At 35.6% G+C, this 15,588-nt stretch overlaps 1 protein-coding gene across 1 annotated transcript; it reads right to left on the bottom strand.

Annotated features, from left to right (window-relative positions):
- Nucleotides 1-532: 532 nt before the first annotated feature.
- On the bottom strand, nucleotides 533-15,089 carry LOC142357439 (uncharacterized; the record flags this gene model as incomplete). Its single annotated transcript, XM_075409070.1, has 3 exons — nucleotides 14,831-15,089; nucleotides 3,101-3,276; nucleotides 533-663 (listed from the first exon to the last, which is right to left on the bottom strand). Coding segments are annotated over exons 1-3 (450 nt in total), but the record flags the coding sequence as incomplete, so codon positions are not given.
- Nucleotides 15,090-15,588: the final 499 nt, after the last annotated feature.

The raw sequence follows: 15,588 nt of genomic DNA, 5'->3' as shown, positions 1-15,588 counted from the left end.
TAAAATGAGAAAAACGTATCATTGAGACGGCTGCAAAAAACTAATCGATAAATAAATAATAATAGCGTGAATGGCCCTCGCAATAATATTTGCGAATTAAATAAACAAATCCCAAACTAATTTATATAGATAAGAGGTGTGTTGTTGAGATAATTGGGTCCTTAAGAAGCAGCCCTCAGTGATTAATAATGACTAATAACCCTTGAATCAGTTTTAGGTCAGTTGAAGCAGCTGAGGTTGATGTTGTACCAAAAGTACCAAAATGCGGCATACATTTCATATACTAAAATTTATACCAGAGCCTTGAACACCAACAAAATTCAGTGAAATAAATGTCTCGGTTTTTTTATTCCCTGGTCGAGGCGAAAAGTTTATCTTTCAAGGTCTCGATGAAAAAATTTTTTGCTGGAAAAATATACAACAATACGCGATCATGCGAAATGGAAAAGAGGCAAGACTGAACAGCTATAAAAATCAGTTATGACGTCTTTTATGGCTGTTATGACGTCATTTAACTCCCAGCGATACTTACCCATAGATGATTTATTCTCATGCTTTCAGAATTATAGTTTGTGAGTGTATGCAAATAGTCATCGGGTGACAAGTTTTGATTTATATATCCGTAGAGAAGATATTTGTTCCCCTGATCTTCACAGCAGTCTTCTGAAATAACACATTATTAACTGACAAGTTATGACAAATTATTAGCCAAGTTACTTTTTGTGTTGATTTACTTATTTTTTGTCCTTTTTCTGTACTTATTTTAAAACCATTAGATAAAGGCATTTTTTAATAATATTTGAATGAAATATCATGAAGTTTTTTTGGAAAATAATTTTTGTCTTACTTTTAAAAAGTGTACGGATATTTTGAAAAATCTACCAACAAAAGTGCCCGAGGCAAAGACCCTAATTCTCTATACCCTGGCTACTATGCAGTTTTTGAATAGCAATTTCTATTTTCGCATTTTTGAATTTAAAAGTCTGCGTTGTTTTATTCGCTTTTCGCATATAAAATGCGCACATGTCCGCTCTAGGGTAGCTGAGGTAGTTTGTGCTAAAGTACATTTGACATCAAAATTATTTCCGGCACCCTTAAATGAATTGTCTCAAATTTAGATTGCATTCAATCAGTTTGCGTTCACAATGAAAAAAATAGATATCTAAAGAGCATCAAAAATTTTAAAAAATAGATGAATTCATCAAGAACGAGCTGCCCAAAAAATGTTCGCGGTAGAGTTTGTTCACTATGAGAAGTTTTAGTCCTAATGAAAAAGTGGAAACTGCCAAGCTAACGTATCGTAGTTACCCATTGGATAAATGAGTCAAAATTTTCTAACAATTATTGAAGAGAAAACAATAGAAGATATAATTAATTTTGCTTTTTATATCACAAACGGTGATAAGCAATCGTTGAAAGTGAATTAAATACTTCGTTAGAAGCACACTTTGGCAAAAAATAAAAATATTTGCTTTTTTTAAGACGAAAGTATCCGCAGTAGTTTTTAATGTATTGTATACTTAGACAATTAAACGTTAGCGATGACTTCAAATAACATTGTAATTAAAACTTGACAATATTTTTGATATATACGAATTAATATTTCTTGTTAAAACTAAAACATAGAACTCAAGATTCAAATATAAAATTTGAAGAAACAAATTGTAACAATATTATTAGTCGCATCTTTTTACACAGAAAGTGTACTGATCAACTTGTTTTGTAAATTGATCAAGATAAATTGCATAGGTAATGAGCGATATTCACAACTCTACGTAGTAGAGAACGAAAATAAAAATGAGATTCATGATACAAGTTTTAAAAATTTAATTCCTTCAATTTATTTCACCTCGGAATTTGTTAATGTTAGTTTTTGAATAGTGAATACATCCGATATTGTATATATGGAGATAGAGTTAAAAATGCACATATTAAACAGTGACTAAACCTGAAATTTTAATGTTTTGCACTTCACACTGCTTCGATAAGCATGACAGTCTTGAGCAGTGAGTGTTTCAATGTGACATTCAAAAGACGATATCATGCATTGGGTGGAAAATTAGTTTATCTTCTATGTGGATAAACTGATCTTCAAAATATCATCAAAGACCATAAATTTCAATTTTTGTGCATCATAAAATACTCATCACAAATTTCCAAGGGCGAAAAATTTTGGTCCCCTTACTGATGTGTTATAGGACATTTGTAAAAGGAAAAGTGGTAATTAACCGGCCTGGCAAACAAAAAATGATAAAATTCTTCTTGAAATTGAAAAAAAAATTTTGTGTTAACGCCACTTGGCCTCTTTTAGGTTTTCATGTTATGTGGAAAAAAAATTGAAATTTCCCATTTTTTAAAAAGGAAAAATCCAAAATAAGATTATTGCGAGTATCAAAATGTTTCTATTCAGCTGCTAGAGTGGTTAGCTAGCTAATTCATATACAAAAATGAATCTTACTAATCTGGCTTCGGGAGAACTTTCAGAAAGTGTTAAATTACCTTTTTTTTGCTCCAAACAAGTTTATTCAAATTGATTTTCCTTTGAAAGTAACAAATTCCGTCACCTGACTATTGCCCTTTGAGATAATTTTGAAAAACCAAAAAAAACTCTATCAATGGAAAATTAATCCATCCCTCAACTCAATTAAATTTAGAACTCTGCTTAAGACGTGGCAATGAAAAATGGCACGTTCATCGAATATTTTTCCTTTTTGCTCGTTTTCGGAAAAAAATTTCAAAGCAGCTAAATTTTTTCATATCTCCGCAAGTCGAAATTTCCCTGCAATGCATCGAAGAAAATTTTTCCTTTCAGGACATTTTTTTGAAAAAAAAGACTCACTTTAGGTTTTTTGATATTAAAAGTAGCGTTGAGAAAAAATGAATCAGAAGGAAGGTCTTAAAATCCTATAAAACTATTTTCTTTACAAATCAAAGGCGACGGTTTTTAACAAATTGAATAAATCATATTAATAATAACCAATACAACTTTTTAGGAAACTATTTTCTAATCTTGTTGATTGCATGATCATTACTATTATTTTGCACGCTCCTAATTATATATAATTTCACTGCATATACTACTTTATAGTTATAAGTAAACCTTCAGGTAATTCACTGAAAAAGTTGATTCGTCTCCACCATTGCGAAATTTTCCACTGGAATTCGCCAACTAATACTCCAACTGACATATCTTCTTCGTAATCTAGTGGAGCTTCATAGTCGCCATCTCTTCCCTCTTGATAAAATGTCCGATAGCAGCTCAGGCAATAATGCGAGCTCGAAATGAAAAGAAAGTTATATTAAACTACCTGTGGAAAAAATATATTCTTAGGTTCTTCTCACTGTTTTCCCGGTAATTTTTTTCTGAAAATGCTCGACTCGGGAAAAAAACTCAACACAGGCCACCAAGTCTAGCTTGTTTTCCTCAGTGAAACTTTTGTGATTCATTTTGTGATTCAAAACCACTGAAGGTTCTGGAAACGTATTCAACAAACTTTTTGGCTTAGAAAAAATACCAGGTCAGCCAATAAACTTAAAGAGGTGGTTCATGCATTATACAATCCAATAAACGCGGACAATTTTGTCGATGTCCATTGCGATAACAACAGAGATCAACAAAAACATTTTTGCAAAAAAGCTTTGACCTTGAAAATTTTTAGGATACAGCCATTATTTTCCCTTCAAAGGAACCTTTGTCTACAAGAGATGTAACGGCTGCTCTCCCAATCGATTGCAATGACAGAAACTCTATACCAATCAGTTCGTATCAGCGGTTCAAAATCTGCCGGATATTTTGCTTTTATAACTGTATATCCGCTATATTCATACCGTTGCGTTACAGTTTCAGTTTCTTAGTATTGGCAAATCTTAGTTATTGCAATATCAAATTCGAATGAATTTGCTACTGATCACACTATTTAGAATCTATATATCTATATCAGATCATTTCAATAGATAAAAAAGTCGGAGACAAAGATATACGTATTCCTTGTGAAATTTTTATAAACCATAATTTCTTTTGATTTTTGACTTTTGCAATTACAAACAACGGAATCTGGGGCTCGTAACAAATTGTTTGGAGCTCAAGTAACTCGTAGATACTTAATACAGTCACAAATAATTTACTGCTCAAGAAAAACTGTCAATTGGAGAGACAAAAACCACTTACTGCTCAGGAATGTTTAAAACTCAAGACACAGTAACACGTTTTGTACGGCTCAAAATAGTACACCTACCAAAAATTTTGCTGAGATACATGAAGAAAGCCGCTTGCTCAGGCTAATATTGTTGATTTTTTGTTAGGTTGCGTTCTATTTTTTTTCCGTTTTTACTTCTTTCACGTGATTATAACAGTAACTGGAACTCTAACTATTACTGTATCATGACTAAAGATTATGTCATCAGACAGTGGGCAAAATGAACAACTGATACAGAGGAGTTTTTCTTCTCAGTTTTCCGCTGCTCTCTCTTTTTCCTTTTAGTCGAGCTCCGCAAACTCATCTCTAACACCGCCTCTCGTTTGCAGTACCCTTATTTGTTACTGTTTTTGACCAACTAAACAAGATCATCTTCGTTCACACTTCTATTGGGTTCATTTTTTCACTTTCGCCGATTGTTCAATGTTGGCAGATAATTTTGTTTTGGAATCTGCCCCAGATAAGATTATAATGAGCTTTTTTTTTCGCTAGAGCTTTCATTGATTAACAAACTCTTCTGCTTATGGTAAGTTTTTTAGACAAAGTTTTCGTTCTCATGCAGAAAATTGTTCTTGGTAAAAGTTTTTAAGTCACTAACATCAGAACAGATTATTGTCAATGGTATAACATTTAACGTCTGCTCAACATGGGACAATATTGTTGAATGAACGTCTTCCGTATTTGCTCGGTTCCTCAACACTGCATACAATGCATTCTTGCAACTTCTGACCAGTCGCTCAAACACTCTTTTTAAGTAAAGTGCTGCGGGGGCTTGAATTTCAATCTGATTCCTTGCTGAACAAAATTTTCCTCAAATCTTTTTTTAATGTCATGATGCATTTTATTCTTTCATCTCTCGGACTGCTCCAACGAAATTTATCCCATTGTCACTGATCATTGCATTTTTTTGCCTGTTGGAGCTGTGAACCTCTTAATTGCATTCAGACAATTCTGTCTATATCTAATTTTGAGACGATTTCTATATGCATGTCTCGTACCGTTAGACATACGCACAAACAAAATCAACACTTTTTAATTCTGCGCCAACTTTCTGGCTGTGAGAAGGCCAGAGTAGTATACTCCAACGTTTGCAAAAGCTGTTGAAGCTTCCAGCAGTTCGAAAGGTAGCTCTGCCATCACTATAGTCACTGTTTGTGCCCTGCTTCTCCGGCAATTGATACATTTGTTCTTCTTCGAGAGTTCGGTTTTTCGTAGGCCAATCATCCGGAATAACTGCCGAAAAACATTTCTGACACCTTTGTTACCAGAAATTCCTCTCATGAAATTTTTTGCTTGTTGTTGTTACGCAAGAACAGATCAACTCCGTGATTTTTTCAATCTAATAGTATTGGATGCTTTCATTGAAATCCAATTGATTTTGCACGTTCTGCTTTTCTCAGAGTAAATCTCTTTCTGTTAATGAATGGTGTGAACTGTCAAATTTTGCTGCTTTTTGAAATTTCCTTCTCAACTTTGAGAGAATTCATGTCTTCAGCAAACTGTTCTTGCTGCAGTATTTTGAAAATGGTTAACTTGGTTTTTTCTTGTTCTTTACTGCCAATTATTTTTGTGACTGATTTCAATTTTCTCAATGCTCACTGCACATATGTCACTGTATTTACCAATAGTTTGAAAATGCTGAATCATGGAAATAGTTTTTTTCTTCAATTGTTATTACGAAGGACCTTTGTATGTTTTGTTCGTCGCAAGCAATTGTAGATTCACCTGCTCATGCCATTCGTTGTCTGGTTGCTTCAACCAGGTCTGCCCAGTGAGCCATTCTCTTTTCGTGAAGTTTTCAACTTTGGTGAATTTTGTCCCAACGTCTGCTAGACTGTCGATACCACTCACATGATCCGACGGAGAAAAATCGGTTGTTTCCAAAATTTCAACAACTTGGTCGCTACAAAGATCTGCTGTTTGCGGTGAGAACTGTGAATCCATTGCATAACAGCAGCGGAGACTATCCAAACTTCAAACTCTAAATTCTTGCTTTCTCATCTTTAAATATCTATTCTTGCAGTTGGCGACTATTGCTTGTCGCTCAGAGCCTCATACTGAAAGGTGTCGCACCAGTTCAACAGTGCACATTCCGGTTACAAGTGTCAAGTCTGCTGATTATTGCAGGGTCTTTTATTGTAGATAAGCCGCTACTCAATTCGTGTGTTCTGATTCGTCACTGAAGACATGAAGCTCAAATAGGCTGGTGGTTAGGTGAAGTATCTTTTACGGATCCTGTCTTCTCCAAAATCTGTATGCTGATTCTTTCATTTCAGAAACAGCTAATCGTCGTAATCGTCCACTGAGTGGTGCCATTGTTGCCTACTTTTTCCCCGACGCTCCTCAGAACTCGTCTTTTGTGAACACTTAACGCTGCAAACAGTCAAAATGGATCAGACACTGAAAAAATTATAGACAAATTCTTCCTCTGGGTGACTGATGTTTCAACTTTTTCACTAGTGTCGCTGCAGATCTACATGTTTTTAAATGTACGTTGCATTGAAATCTACACAGGGACAAACTCACCTTACTAGGTTATAATAACACTTGCTTGGGGTTGCTGATTGATTTAAATTCCCCCGGGATTTTTTTAGTCACTGTACTGCCGTTGTTGATCCAATTTTTCAGCTCCAATATCTACTTTGACAGGAGTTTTTGAGTTGTTCAAAAACATTGACTGCTCTTTCAGGAGTGTTGTATGAGGTGATGAAGTCATCTGTTGAGAAATTGTTTTGGATTGTCTTCGCTGCAATTGAAGACTTGTCCTCGCTGTTGATCGCCTTTTCGGAGTTTAAAAATTGCCTCTTTCAACCCATGCGGTAAGTCAGGAAAGATGCGTCAAATATCATTCTTTCACAACATTTCCTTGGAACTTTGCATTTTAAACTTTTTAATGAATCCCTTGTCAACGTCTGTATTAGACGACTTTCGATATAAAATTTTGAAGTTCAGGTCTCTTAGTTATCCTTGGTGGTAGAGTGAGTAAACCAGACTGAAGGCTGTGCTGTAGTTGGTTGTTTAGGCTCTGGTCCACTCTATTGAAATCACACTTCATAACGCTCGCCTATTAACTTTGTAGTTCCCTAGCATCTTTTGCGCTTGCCATTCCTCCTCTGCCTGATACACGACGTTGACTTTGAAATCGTAGGTCTCTATGCCGTACCAGTGTTGGAGAGTTTCCGCCATTCTTAAGTCCTCTTGCTGGTGAAAGGACAAAAATTTTGCCCTCTCTTGTCATTCAGCGCTTCACTAACTGCCCTCAATAAGTATGTCTGGACAGCAACAGGTTCACTCCATATTCTCGTCTTGTGGTCAAATGATTTTTGTATTTCAAAGGTATCTTGACGTATAATTCCATCATATTGAAACTTCTGTTTGGATGTCTATTGACGTGGTTGAAATTTGGTTTCAGTTTACATTGGTCGTAGTTTGTATTCCCCAAAGAAATTGACGTATAACAAACGCCGCGAGCTAGTGCACCGTTTAATTTATTCAAATTATTTTTTACAATATCGTTTTTTTGTCGTCAGATCCTTCATGCCAAGTATGTCAGCCATATTAAGCTTAACGTCGGTACCTTGGGCTTCAAACTTCTTCTTATTTTGAAACGTTTGATCGATATATGATAATTTTGATCCATATTAGATGAAGTTGCACTTTTGATGAAGTTGCAAACATATCAAGAGGATCAAACCCTAAAGAAGTTATAGACAAAAGTCCTCCTCTGGATAATTGACGTTTAAATTTTTTGCTGGTGCCCCTGCATAGCTGCAAAATGTTTTCAGTAAGGTTCCATTGAAATCCACCCACGGTCGAACTCACTTTACTGGTCTATATCAATACTTTTTCTTGGTGTTGCTGATTGATGCAAAGTCCTTAGAGATTTTTTTGGTCACTTTACTGCTGTTTTTGATCCACTATTTCAGTTCAAATCCTCATTTTGTCAGGAGTTGTTGAGTTGTTCGAAAACATTGATTGCTTCTTCCGGAGTGTAAAACGATTTGAAGAAGTCGTCCATTGACAAATTTTGTTGGATTAATTTTGTTAAAATTGAGTACTCGTCCTCGTTTTCAGTTGCCACTCGCTTCAGGGCGTAGTTCGTTCAAGTTGGTGATCTCTTTGCTCCAAAAATTTTTCGTTGATACGCATAATTTTGCTCAAGTTAGTTCAATTTTGGTCTGCAAAGAAGTCTCAGGCAATTTTCATGTCATTCAGCAATTTTTTGATTTTCAGAAAAAATTGACTCAATTTTGGTCCGTCAAAGCTATTGGTCCTTCTCGGGGTCTAAAACGTGTTTCAGTAAATTCATGCAATAAAATCAAATCCGGTTAGTAGCTCGTCATTTGGCCTTATGTCTTTTTAAATTGATGTAGCATTACAAACACGTCGCATTTTGTCGAGTTTGTTTGAGTTTATCAGTTGGTACCACACCTGATTTTTAAGGACAAAAAATTTGCCATCTCTTGCCCTTCAGCGCTCCACTAACTAAATGTTCACTTCGTGTTCCTGTCTTGTGATCAAACAATTTTTGTCATTCAAAGGTATGTTGACCTGTAATGATCCTAATTTCCATTATATTGAATCTTCTGTTTGGATTTCTTTTGACGTGGTTGAAAATTGGTTTCAGTTTATATTGCTCATAAAATGTATTTCCCAAAAAAATTGACGTGTTTTAAACGCCTCGAGCTAGTGCGCCGTTGAAATTATTCCCATGAAAATTACAACAGCCTTTTGTCTTCAGTTTTGTCATTCAGTGTATGCCAGCTTTATAAAGAACAAAAGGTGCCTAGTGCTTTCAACATCTGTTGAGTGGTTTGATCTACGTCTGATAATTTTGATCTTCTGTAGATGAAGCCATATGCGTTCATTCAAAAGCATCTACTGGGGAGTGAGACAGGAACTACCTGAAGAAAGCGTGAAACTTCGTGCATCGCTTACGTTGAGTGCTTTATTGCCCTTAATAATGTTTTCAGAGTGAAGCTATCGTTTGTGTTTTTTTGGTATATTCTTTGTTACCATCCACGTTCACCTTGAACTTTCTGATTGCATGTCATTTTCCCAGACATCCATAACATAAATGTTGCTTGTCCACTGATACATATCTTTCGTTCATACCCATGTTTTTGAAAAAAGGTTAGTTCTATATTTTATGAGTGCCATCAGCTAAGAGTGGGCAGTTATTGTTGCGTTTGCCTAGTACCCTTTTTTTTCTGACTGCAATAAAGTTCGCTGTCTTCGAGAACTGATTTTGTTCCTTTGTATTTCGCCTGTGTTCCTCATGTCACTCACTTTTAAACACAGAGAATCCTTCATGCATTTATGTCATTCATGGTGGCCATTTCCTAAACATAATTAGATCAAACTAGTTCTCGTCTTTATCATCAATTTAGAGCCAACTTTTTATCTTTGAGAGCTTGTGGTAGCTTATCAATTGTCATTTAAAATTTCAAACACGATGGCAGACCAAAACCTTGTTTGTACTTTTCCAGTACGTTCACAAAGTTAGACAAAAAAACAGAAAAGTGAATCTGGCTTGCAGAGTCATGAAACGATTGCTATTCGCAAGCTTTCGAGCTTCTCTTTCATGACTTCATTTCTTTGTAGATTGGTAGCACTGTCCAGAATACCAAAATCCGAAGACTGCGAAATTTGTTTTGCCTTTTAGTTGCGCCTTCAAATGGCTCATTTCTTCTGAATCGGGAGACGTGCGTTTATCTAGTGCTGCAAATTGCAGTAAACATGCTATACCATTTAGGCCACTCCCAGGGTTTTCCATCGAAGCTGTTCAACTTCAACTTTGGGTGTAGAAATCTCATAGGTTTCGTATTTGATAAACAATTAAGTTATAACAGCTAGAAATTACGTTTGTGATCCCAGCATTACGTTTTTAATGATTCAATGCTGGGTTGCCATAAATGATGATTTTTGATCTTGCTGGAGTTATAGTTTTATCTATTTTCTCTGCGCAATTTGCGTTACTTTTTTGACTATCAATTGGACATGTCGCGCAAACTGGATGGCTGAGAACGTAGGTCATCGTTTTCTAAAGCCATTCCTTTTAATTTGCCCCCTAATTGGCGCTCCTATTTTAGAAGGTGTTGTCGCATCTCTAGCTTTTTTGACTTTAGCTCTTACTCTCGCATTTCTCAATTGAATCGTGCTCACTCAATTTGCATATTTGTTTTCAAGTTTTTGTCAAGTATATGTATATTGGCATTTTTTTCTTTTTTCGCTAAAGAAGTCTCAGAGGCCTTCTCGTTATATTACTCCTTCATTATTATCTGATTTTGATAAATTTGTGAGGCTAATGCTCCATTTGGGTGAGGATTGTTACCATCCTTATTGGTAAATTCCTATTGGCGTTGACTGAAATGTTAATCAGTTTTGATTGCACAGACGTGTTTTTGTGCTCCAGCCAATCTTTGTCAATATTATCTCTGAGTTCTGCTGCTGATTCTCTCCATATTTTTAGAACATTTTTTGAATATGGTTTCAATTTGTTATGACTCTGAAATTCGTTTCCTAAGACGTGAATATTTTGTTCATAAACAATTATAAAAATATTTGGGCAAACTGAATCTTAAGTTAATTTATAGCCGAGTTTTTGCTCAGCATTAAATTCCTCTGATGAATTTTATTTTATATTTTTCTGTCAAACTGTAACAACAGCTGATCCGGCTCATATTGCTTGTTTGCTTTTGTCAGGTTTCGAAACTCAACCAGCCTTTTTAATTGCACTGTTCGGTTGGACTTGTCGTTGTTTTGTAACTGATTTGCTCGATTGATGTCTGGATGCGCCTTTGGAACTCCCGTAAAAAGTTTGGAAGGCAGTGTTTTTTTCCACTGTGCGGGGAACGGGCGATAAAATGTAATGGCTGCTCGCCTAACCGACTTGATCAGGAAATCTTTACGTCAGCCAATTTGTTTAAGAGGATCGAAGTCTGTCCTGATTTTTTGTCTTTAGTTCAATTTCTTTTCAAATTTATAATAGCTTAAAATCTTACCGTTGCATTACAATTTCAGTATCTGACTATTGGGCAACCTTGTTGTTTCCGATATCAAATTGGAATGGGTTTGCTGCAAATAACACAGTACGGAATCTCTTCAAAACAAGACACAACAATTTACGGATCAAGAACAGTTGGAAACGGAAGACGCAATAAAAAGTTAATTTTTGCGTTTATGTGAACTGAGTTATAAGAAGAAAACAGTTTGCCAAGCCTGGCACTGTTTAGTCTCTGTTAAATTGCTTTTCCCCCGTTTTCCTTTTTTCACCTGAATATAACAGTAACTGTAAGTAAAGCTATAACTACCAATATTATTGTGTCTAAACAGTTGCTGAAGAAGCAGAATATGAACACAAATGAACAACTAATACAAATGAGTTTTGCCTGCTCAATTTTTTTGCTTCTTTTTTCTCCTCTGACGCAAGCTAGCTCCAACAAAAAATACTAAAGATATTTTCTGAGAGAAAAACCTAATTTTTGCTGAAAGTTTAGAGTAAAAATTACGTTGTAAAACCTGAATTTTTATCCAGTGAACTTATCCAGAAAAAATAACTGATTTTAACCCTTAGCTGAAGTTTGAGGCACGCTTTGACGAGACGTACAGATAAGAACAATTAGGTTTAATTATGTATCAAAAAGGTAAATATCTGTCCCTATTATCTATTCTGTCAGTGCTTGAGTAGGTTTTAAAATAATGACAAACTTTGGTCACTATTATGACAAAAATTTTACATTAGTATCAAATTATTATCAACTTGTCAGTTAAAGAGAGATCAGAAAAGCTTATTCGAAACCTAATTGCCTAAAAAAATACTTCAAAAATATCTTAATTAAAAACTAAGTAGAACAATCCAAGATTCAGCTTTTAGTTTTAGAACCAAAAAAAGTGAACGGATAATAAATACCGGAAAGCAAATAAATACCGCCGCATACTTTTAAGCGTTAACTCCTAATACTTTTAGCACCCACCAAACAAATTAACCCCGCTCGCTTAGGCTAACGATATATTGGCAATTGAGCCTTTTGTTTTCTAATGAATAAACGAGCATCAGTTTAGGCCTGGATTATCCAGGACCAAATCCAAACTAGAATTAGAACTAAATATGACTAGACATGGCTAATACTGCTCAATTTCCCTGCTCTTTGACTGACATTTGCAACTCAAGAAAACTACTAAGAGCATGTGCATCTGAAGAAAAGCAATAAATTCCCCCACAATATTCAAGGTTACATGAGCAAAAGGGAAAAGATTAAGGAGCCATGACAAAACGCAATGATGAAACAGGCTCAAAGCCTCCCGTTTTTAAATATTTCTCCAAGGAAGAAAAAAATAATTTCTTGAGATGAGCAGAGTTATTTCTCTCAATTTCTTGGCCAATAGGAAAATTAGGAAACAATTTCACTATGAACGTGAACAATTGTTTTCCGCTCCCTTTTGGACCAAACGGAGCTGGGAATAAGTTTTAAGTTGCTATCAGCGAATTGGAAAAGACGGACTTTATTTATTGTAACTGCTTCAGACTGCAGACAACAGTCGTCTGCCTTTTTCGAATTAAATATCACTTGATAAACAACATTCTGGATTAAACTACAGGAAAACAATTTCTTCAAGTTCTAATAACAACAACTTTTCCGTCCTGTGACAACTTCAGTTTAACATCAGAAGACTACTTTTTCAAATCTGCGCAACAAGAATAAGAACTCCAGCTCATCTCGATTCAACTAATCAACTGGTAATTAGTAAGCGTGTACACTTAAAGTTTTTCTTTTTATAAATTAACATATAGGACAAACAGCTCTTAAACATATATGTTTGCCTTCGATTTGTTATATCTTTTGTCAAGTTATATCGGCATACATAAACAGATCTGTAGCAGCCCGCTCTAATTTGATTAGCTACTACCGAGATCTTTGCTCTGAAGATCATTTAAGTCTGTGATGATGACCTTAGGTAACCAGTATGGAAAACAAGCTGTTAATACTCGGGATAATTTCCTTGAGGAAAAGGGTTACTTTGCACGTGATAATTTTTAGGTTAGGGGTCGTTTCCATTATGCCCCGCCCCAAGCTTAGTGGTCAGATAACCCATAGCACCCCAATCATGGTAATTATACCATAATGAGGGGGGCTATAATGGGAAAGACCCAATTTTTGTTCGTAGCTGTTTCTGGCTATCGTTTTATATTTTACGGAGAGAAATTTTGACGTAACGTGAGCAGTGACGATGCGCTGGCGCCGGTGTTCTGAAAAGCCCTCAGAAGTCCGTATGCTTTGAGGCGAAATCAAAATTGCTTGTATCAACAGAGTTTCGATTATTGTTTCTGCGACACAACTTTGAGAAAATACGAACGATTGCTATAGAAATTGGTTGCTAGCTGTAATTCTTGCTGCTCTGCAGAAATGTCATCGTCTGTTCAGGTTTCGGGTTTTTCCCATTATAGCCCCCCTCAGGTTAGCGGTTAGATAACCTATAACCCCCCAATCATTGTAAATATATCGTAATGAAGGCTATAATTTCATGGGATAATGGTAAAGACCTCAGGTTAGTAGTGAGCTGATTGACTCCAATAATTCATCTCAACGGTTACAGAAACCTTTCAAAGATGGTTTCATTAACAGGAGTTAATTCCAGGATGCCAAAAGGGGGGACTTTTTTAATTTCTTTTAACCCCAAAATTGAGCCACAATCCATTGAATGCAACTGGTTATCGCGCTTTTCTTACCCTTAATACGTCAAAGTTCGATTAATTTACTGTACTTTCTTTGAACACCGGTTTTAATTTCTTATATTATTAGTACATTCACATTAAGAAATACTTAGGGTTTGTGTAAAATCACAAAAAATAGTACCCAAAAATCATATGAACACCCAAAAGTTTCACCAAATTTTGGAGAGTTTGAAAAATGTGCATTGGGGGTACCCGGGTGGAGGTTTGGTTGTGAATTTTGGTAAGAAATGCGGTGAAATGCGGTGAAAAAAAAATAATTTTCACCGCGTATTTCTTACATCTTTTTGCGGTGAATGCGGTGAATTGCGGTGAATTATTTATTTTCACCGCGTTCTCAGTATTCTTACAAAAAAGAGTCGTCCCTACCCGGGTTCGAACTTGTCACCTCCTGCATGTCTTCATCTGCTTATTCCACTGCGCCAACTCTCACGCAATTTGTGGTTATTTCTAGTGAATTTAAATAAGATTGAGTAAACGTTGGAAAGCGAATGCGTTGAATTCTTGTAAGAAATGCGGTGAATTTCGCGGTGAAATTTTGTAAGAAATGCGGTGAAATGCGGTGAATTTTTTTTCACCGCTTTCACCGCATTTCTTACATTAATTTGCCACTAAAGCGGATTCGGTGAATTTTTGTAAGAAATGCGGTGATTTTTGCGGTGAACTTTTGTAAGAAATGCGGTGAAATTTTTTTTTTCAACGCATTCACCTCAATCACCGCATTTCTCACAAAAATTCACCGCATTCACCGCATTTCTTACAAAAATTTACCCAAAAAACCTCGACCCGGGTAAAAAAAAGTTAGCGTGGTAAAATGTTATAGGGTGAAAAGGTATAGTTTATGATTAATTTAAAAGGGTTATTTTAATTGGGGTGATAAAAGTACAACCAAATAACTCACCTTTTGTCCGCACACTTTCGCCCAATTTCTGTGAATTGGTTTGGAAGAATGAAAAGTAAAGAGCCCCAGTTCGGCCGAAATGATGACTGTGTATTTGAAAATAATAAAATGAAGATAATGGTTTTAACTATAACAGACACCATGTTGAGCCAAATCTCTCTATATTCCAAAAAAAATTGAATTCCGGCTATTTTTTAATCCGAAGACTGCAAAGCTTTTGGTTGCGATTCTAGCCTTGAAATTGTCGCTCTTTATAACATGAAATTAAGTTAGATTTGACTGACCTAATTTTGATTCAGTTCAAAATTGTTGACTGCGTACTAATTTGTTATTTGGATTTCATCATAACCAAATGGCAAATAATGGAAAGTGTACTTAGTGTAAATTCGATATTATCAGTTAATCTGGGCAAAATTTTGGTTCTACTTTTCACCCCGATTCATTTAACCCCGCATATTTTAACCCCGTATTTTTTAACCCCTCTATCATTTAACCCCTATATCATTTCACCCCTTTATCATCTCATACCGCCAATTAGGAGTCAACATTAAAGTCATATTTTGTCAGATTTAGGTAGATAACTTAATTCTATGTTCGGTTGTGATAGTTTCATATCAAGTCCCACGGGCCGATAGGGCATGGCCATGGCCCGCGAGGCATGGCCAAATGACTATATTGTTAATTAAATAGTCCTTATTTGACAAGAGATTAAAATCGGGGTGAAATGATAGAAGGGTTAAATGATGGAGGGGTTAAAT

Source organism: Convolutriloba macropyga, unplaced genomic scaffold (assembly GCF_964194025.1).
Source record: "Convolutriloba macropyga unplaced genomic scaffold, txConMacr16.3 SCAFFOLD_3515, whole genome shotgun sequence".
Taxonomy (NCBI): Eukaryota; Metazoa; Xenacoelomorpha; order Acoela; family Convolutidae; genus Convolutriloba; species Convolutriloba macropyga.
This window is presented reverse-complemented; position numbering and strand designations above follow the sequence as displayed.